At 55.5% G+C, this 6,940-nt stretch overlaps 1 protein-coding gene across 1 annotated transcript; it reads left to right on the top strand.

Moving 5' to 3' along the window:
• Positions 1-806: 806 nt before the first annotated feature.
• On the top strand, positions 807-6,632 carry MRPL38 (mitochondrial ribosomal protein L38). Its single transcript, XM_036088552.2, has 9 exons — positions 807-964; positions 1,071-1,250; positions 3,191-3,325; positions 3,404-3,612; positions 4,149-4,221; positions 4,354-4,399; positions 5,579-5,737; positions 5,985-6,121; positions 6,320-6,632. The coding sequence occupies exons 1-9, from the start codon at positions 898-900 to the stop codon at positions 6,454-6,456; spliced, it is 1,143 nt and encodes a 380-aa protein (XP_035944445.2). The 5' UTR covers positions 807-897; the 3' UTR covers positions 6,457-6,632.
• The last annotated feature ends 308 nt before the right edge of the window (positions 6,633-6,940 follow it).

Genomic DNA, 6,940 nt, shown 5'->3' with positions numbered 1-6,940 from the left:
GACCCCCAGGTTTCTGGCTTGGGCAACTGGGTGGTGTCACTCGATGAAACAGCCAAGTAGAGACGCTCCACCGCCCTTGGGTTGTAATGATGCTTTACTCAGTACCTATAACTGCTCCATATCACTGCTCCTGGCATTAAGGTGTGGCAGGGAGCTGAGTTCTCCCATTCCATCAACTTCTACCCCAGGCCACAGACAGCAGAGGGCTACCCAGCTGTGTATCTGCTGGTGCTTTTCCCTTCAAAAGTATCAACAACGTTTCAAGGTCTTAACCCAGATGCTTAATTCAGTTTGCTGTAGAGAGAGGTGTTGGAGTTAAGTGACAATGAGGAAAGACACGGGGTGGGGGGGGAGTAGGAGGCATTACTTCCACTTCAAGAGTCATCCGTGTTTATTATTTGTTTCCAGTTGATACATGGAATCCGTGCTTGCCTTTCAAACAGTTAAATCCCAAGTGAGCCCGTTCTTGGAGCTAGGACCGTGAGAGAACAAGTGTTTCCCGAAAGTAAGGGCTATCGTTGAAATCCAAGCCACCGGGGGTCAAGGGCCTACACGCCCCTCGCGTCAGTACCCCGAGGCCCTCGGTATCCTCCGCAGAGGGGCAGGCTGTGGTGTATGCCGCCTCCTGGTGGCTGGCCGCGGCCAGGGGCCCGGACCGCCCGCAGCTCCGCCCCGCCGGCCACTGGGCACTTCCGAAGCTCGCCGCCATCGCCCGACGGGAGCAGCTCGGGTCTCCCGGGAAGGAGGAAGCTGGAGCCCGGGTGGGGGCGTGGCTCGTAGGACGCGAGCCCGGGGGCGGGGCGGGGCGGGGCCTCCGCGGGACGCTCAGGCGCTGCTCCGGCCACCTCTGCGGGGTCCTTGGCGGCGGCGGCACAGGGGCCGCCGTCCTGGGGAAAGATGGCGGCGCCCTGGTGGCGAGCCGCGCTTTATGGAAGTCGGAGGTGGCGGGGCTTCAGCACCTCGGGTGAGGGGTCTGAGGTGGGGCGCTCTTGGAGGTCCCTGTATAGCCCGAGCCCCGGGGCTCGAGCCAGCGTCCGCCCCCGGCCTCACCTCCCGCTGTCTACCCGCAGCCGCCCTGAACCGCCGGACCGCCCCTCTGGGGCCGATGCCCAACGAGGACATCGATGTGAGCAACCTGGAGCAGCTGGAGAAATACCGCAGCTTCGACCGCTACCGGCGCCGGGCGGAACAGGAGGCGCGGAACCCGCATTGGTGGCGGACCTATCGGGAGCACTTCGGGGAGGAGTCAGGTGCAGGGCGACCGGCCTCGCGACTGGGGGGCGGGGGGCCGCCGGCGTCCTCCCCGAGCACTGGCGGAGGGGTCCTGCCAGCGCCCACGTGCGCACTGTGGGCCATTTAGTCCCACCAGGATTCTTCACACCTTTTGGTTCTTTTATTTGGAAGATTCCCTTCTCCCGCTGTTAAGAGTTCCACCTTATACTTCTAAAATCCTTTCCAGGTTTCTCCTCCCCACCCCCCCATTCCGTGTTAGAACGTCCCTCTGTGCTCCTAAAATACTGTGTGTAGCCCTGGTCACACCCTATCCTGACTTTGTTTTCACTGGTCCTCTCCCCGTATTGGGATCCCTGAGGACAGGGATCTTGCCTGTCTTGACCATTTGATCCTTGCACCCGCATAGTGCTTGGCCCAAAGGTGTGCAGTTCTTTCCTGAATGAAATCGAAAGCTCTGGGCAAAGTGACTCGGGGATGCTGCCCTTGAGCAACCTACTTCCCGAGTACATCTTTATGTGGAAAGCATTTAGGGAGGCAGTTTTATGATGGCTGAGGACACAGGGATGGCATCCACATGGTCTGATTTAAACCCAACTTCTTAGGAGGTGATGCTGACAGGCCAGGTCCAGGGACCTAGAGAAGGATCCCTGATGCACGCAGGATAAGAATCAAACTCCAGCCAGCAGAAGGTAAAAGCAGAATTTCTGGAAGGTATAGAAAGAGTGCAGGTACGGACAGCGTGTTTGGGAGATTCAGAAAGGAAAGGAGGGAGTCTCCTCTTTGATTGGGGCCTGGGGGTTTTTACTGAGGATTGTGGTCTGGTGCACATGTCCTCTCAGGCATCCAGGAACCAGTTAGAACAAAGATAAGGGCCCAAGTCTTATTCCTTGGAGCCAGGGGGTCTTGGCGTTGAGATGTCTAGAGCTGGTCGTCTGTAATACGCATACTGTGGCTTCCTGCAGTCATTCTCTCCTGGTCCTTCCTTAGGTGTTATCTATTCGAAAGAAATCATTAATTCCTTGTTCCTTACAAAAGGCATCCATAAAGTGGGGGTGTGGGTCCTAGCAAAAATAGAAGTAGAAAGGGGTCTGTGGCTGGCTCAGTTGGTAGAACATGCACCTCTTGATCTCAGGGTTGTGAGTTCAAGCCCCATGTTGGGCACAGAGTTTACTTAAAAAAGAAAAAGCAGGAAAAGGAGCAAAAAGCATATTTTTATGGAGTCCTTCAGTTTCCCTATCTCAGAGTGACTTGCCTGAGCTTCAGTTTCCTCAGTGTAAAATAAAATAATTGTGTCTGTCACAAAATTGTTGTATTAAAGGTTTTTTCAGATAAATCCATCTTTGACGAGGGTTCAGTGCATCTTATTGTTACTGTCTAATCTAAGTGGAAAAAGTATCGAATCGAAAGTCTTCTTGGGCCTTGTTACTCAAAGTGTGTTCTGAGACTCGCAGCACAGGCTTTACCTAGGAGCTTGTTAGGAATGCAGAATCTCAGGCCCCACGCTAACCTGTTGATTCAGAATCTGAATTTTAACAAATTTCCCAGGTGACTTGTATGGTGAGTCCATTAAAGTATAAGAAATGCTTCTTTAAGTCTTTATAGCTTCAGCTAATTCTACCAAGGACTCAGGTGAATGTCCATGGCCAGGTGTGAATAGGCTTGAAGGTCATTCCAACCATAATTAAGATGATTATCTATCCACCTGTATTACCCACGACCTAGACAGTGTGACCTGGTTTAGGGATCAGAAAATGCAATCTCAAGTCGAATCCAATTTGCTTAGTTAGCAGTTGGACCCTGTTCGGGTCTGGGAAGCGGACTGCACCATATGATTTAGTTTTGTGAATTAAAGGGTAAGTTTTACCAGCAGAACTTGGGCAAGTGAGAGGACTAGGTAGGGACTGGCAGCTTCACTGAAACTTGTTCCCACTTTCTCCAACATATCTTCCCTCCCCAGATCCCAAAGACAAAATTGACATCGGGCTGCCCCCACCCAAGGTCTGCCGGACCCAACAGCTGCTGGAGCGGAAACAGGTCCTCCGGGAGCTGCGTGCCAACTCAGAGGAGGAGCGAGCTGCCCGCCTCCGCACAGGTAAGCCCTCCCAGGGGAGGGGGCCCCACCGTGTCCCCGCCCCCACGCTGCATCCTGACCGGCATCTTTCCTTACCAGCACGCATCCCGCTGGAGGCTGTGCGGGCTGAGTGGGAGAAGACCTGTGGCCCCTACCACAAGCAGCGTCTGGCTGAATACTGTGGCCTCTACCGAGACCTGTTCCGTGGCGCCACCTTTGTGCCCCGAGTCCCCCTGCACGTGGCCTATGCTGTGGGTGAAGATGACTTGGTGCCTGTGTACCTCGGCAATGAGGTCACGCCAACGGAGGTAACTGCTCACTCGTGTCCTTCTCCCACTGAGTGTACAGACTCGTCCCACCCCGGGACCACGGACAGGTCCTTTGTGAAAGCACTGACAGAGGCAGTTTTTATGGCAGTGAAGGGCATAAGCTTGGTACCTATGTAGGCTGGTTTGGGGTTTTGTTCTTCTCCATCTCCCCCTTTTGGTTTCCTGGTAAACAACACCATGGTGATTACAAAGGAAGGAATATAAGATGAAAGGAAAAGCTCCATCTTGGCATACTCCTGCCACTAGCCCGCTGTCCTCAGAGCCTTCCTAGCCCCTGTCCATTGATGTAAGGGCCACCTTGTGGTTCAGATAGCTGGCTAGGCAACTCTGCAGGGTTCCTTCTGTAAGCTTCTCTTTGCTGACCTGCACCTCGAAGGACCGTCAAGGGCGTTTGGATCAGAGTGGGCTCTCCCTTCTCCAAAGCTCCCTCAGATTCCTCCCCTCCAGAAGGTCTGTTTACAGCAGCTTGTCTGTCCCTGATGGGGGTGACACCTTCCCTGTTGTCTCCCCACCAGGCTGCCCAGGCCCCGGAGGTGACCTATGAGGCAGACAAGGGCTCCATGTGGACACTGCTGCTCACCAACTTGGGTCGGTATCTGGGGCTCACCAGGCCTCTTGCCTCCCTCACCTCCCAGGAGCCAGGGTTCTGGGGAGTTAGGGGCGGGGCCTGGGGGGAAGGGCAGCAGGGCCCAGCAGTTAGTGGGGTCTGTTTGTGTGCAGATGGACACCTGCTGGAGCCAGATGCTGAATATGTCCACTGGCTGGTGTGAGTACCTGGGCTGGGGGAAGGGGTCAGAGGCATGTGAGGAGGCCCTGGTATCCTGGAAAGAGCTGTAGCTGGATTTCGGTCCTGGCTCCACTGTGGCTTAACTGTGGAACTTTGGATTAACCTTCCACCCAGGTGGCAGCCCCTCACCCCTGCTTCCTGATGCTGTCAAGAACCCTGTGATCCACTGGCTGAAGACAGGTCTGGAAGAAAAAGCAGGCAGTAGGCCTTGGCTGTTCCCACAGGCCTCTTGTCCCCCTGAACTCATTTCCTCATCTGTAAAACTAGGGTGGTACCACCCCATGCCTTAGCCACCCAGAGGGGCTCTGTGACAATCAGATGGGAAAAGGACAGTGAGAGGCCTCTGGCAGCTGTGACTGCCCAGGCTGGGCTACTTTTTGCTCAGTGGCCTTTGGCCCTGGCATCAGGGTGGCAGAGGTCAGGCGGTTGATCCCAGCTTTGAGACTTCTAGGTAATTGGAGCCAGTGACTGGGAGGATGGTTTCTTTTTTTTTTTTAAAGATTTTTTTTTTTAATTTATTTATTTGACAGATAGATAGAGAGCACAAATAGGCAGAGTGGCAGGCAGAGGGAGAGGGAGAAGCAGGCTCTCCGCTGAGCAGGGAGCCGGATGCGGGGCTCGATCCCAGGACCCCAGGATCATGACCTGAGCCGAAGGCAGCCGCTTAACCGACTGAGCCACCCAGGCACCCCTGGGAGGCTGGTTTCTATCATTTTTAGTCAAATGCAGTTACTAATCTGTGTAACAGGATCCTCTGGGTAGTTCTATGTGGGGCAGGTACAGTGGCCATCCTGGTGTCGGGATGGGCAAACGCTCCCTGACAAACCCCAGAGCCTTCAGGAAACAGAGATGCAGCCCAGAGGTGGTGTGGTTCTCTAGCCGGCCCCACCGGCTCCCCGCGGCCTAGTAAACAGGCTGCTGGACCTCACTCTCTCCCTGACCATCTCTAGCCTCTGAGCCCCTCCTGTTCCCTTCACAAGTTTGCAGTCTGTCCGAGGGTTCACAGAGCATTGCCTCCTACTTGACTGTTGGATGAAGATCATTTTAGGGTGTGTCCTCCCAGGGAGTGACGTCAGTCTCTAGGGAATATGCAGATTGGAATGCTCTTGCTGCCGCCTTCCTTGAGTGGTAACTCATGGATACTTTTCCTCCCGCCAGAACCAACATTCCAGGCAACAGCGTGGCTGAAGGACAGGAGACTTGTCCCTACCTGCCCCCCTTCCCTGCCCGAGGCTCTGGCTTCCACCGCTTTGCCTTCCTGCTCTTCAAGCAGGATAAGCCAATTGACTTCTCTGGAGACACCCGGCCCTCACCCTGGTAATCTGCAGCCCCCCTCCCACCCCCCCATCCACATTCCCTCTCCCCTCTCAGGCCACCTTCCCCGGAATGGTCTGTCATGCTTGGTTCTTCTGTCTCTTAACTTAGGCTTGAGATGGGCAGAAGGGTAGTTGTGCTAGGCAGATCCTAAGGGGCTTCTCAGGATTGCCTGTGGGGCTGGCTGGAGGAGGGGTGTGGGGCTCTGATGCCCATTCCCTGCTCTTAAATGCTCCCCATTTTCTTATAGCTACCAGCTTGCCCAGCGGACCTTCCACACTTTTGATTTCTACAAGAAGCACCAAGAAGCCATGACACCAGCTGGCCTGGCCTTTTTCCAGTGCCGCTGGGATGATTCGGTCACCCACATCTTCCACCAGCTTCTGGGTAAGGCCAGAGTGGGCTGGGGGCAGGGCAGGGGCGGCTGGCCTGAGCTCACAGACCTCTCCTGACCTGCCAGGGAGAAGTGCCACTGGGAGGCATGCCACTCCTTGGGTGGGCTGGCTGGGCAGTCGCAGGCTAACAGACGAGGGAAAGGGGCTCGGTCCAGCATCAGTCCACACCCATACCCCCCTCTTCCTGCAGACATGCGGGAGCCCGTGTTTGAGTTTGTGAGGCCACCCTCTTACCACCCCAAGCAGAAGCGCTTCCCCCACCGGCAGCCCCTGCGCTACCTGGACCGGTACAGGGACAGTCACGAACCCACCTATGGCATCTACTAAGTGGCCAGAGTGCAACCCACCTCAGAAAGTGGACTGGGCTGGGCTGTGGGCTTCTAGGCCCTGCTTGAGGCAGCCCCTCTGTGGCCCTCCCAACCCAGGGTTTGGGAATGAAAAGAGCTCTCCCCAAGGGTGGTGGCCCGGGTGGAACATGTGAATAAAGATGATTTTTGCTGTAACTGGTCTGGGTCTGTGTTCTGGGAACGCTCCAACCCCACGATGGATCTGTAATCCTTCATGGATGGAAAGAGAACCGCCTCCCGCCTCAGGAGGTGACCCCCTCAACTCTGCCTCTGAAGGGTGTCAGGCCCTGAGATCAAGTGGCTGGAGGCAGGTCCAGAAGAAAGGCAGTGGGGCTTGGCTGCTCCCATAGATCTCTTGAAAGAGCTTTGCCAGCCCTGAGCATTGGCCCCTTGCTGGATATTCACAGCATGGTTGGTGGCAGGCTGCTGGCAACAGGCTGGGATGCTCTCAATGAGAAGCAGGT

The sequence above is a fragment of the Halichoerus grypus genome, chromosome 2, assembly GCF_964656455.1.
Source record: "Halichoerus grypus chromosome 2, mHalGry1.hap1.1, whole genome shotgun sequence".
Taxonomy (NCBI): domain Eukaryota; kingdom Metazoa; phylum Chordata; class Mammalia; order Carnivora; family Phocidae; genus Halichoerus; species Halichoerus grypus.
This window is presented reverse-complemented; position numbering and strand designations above follow the sequence as displayed.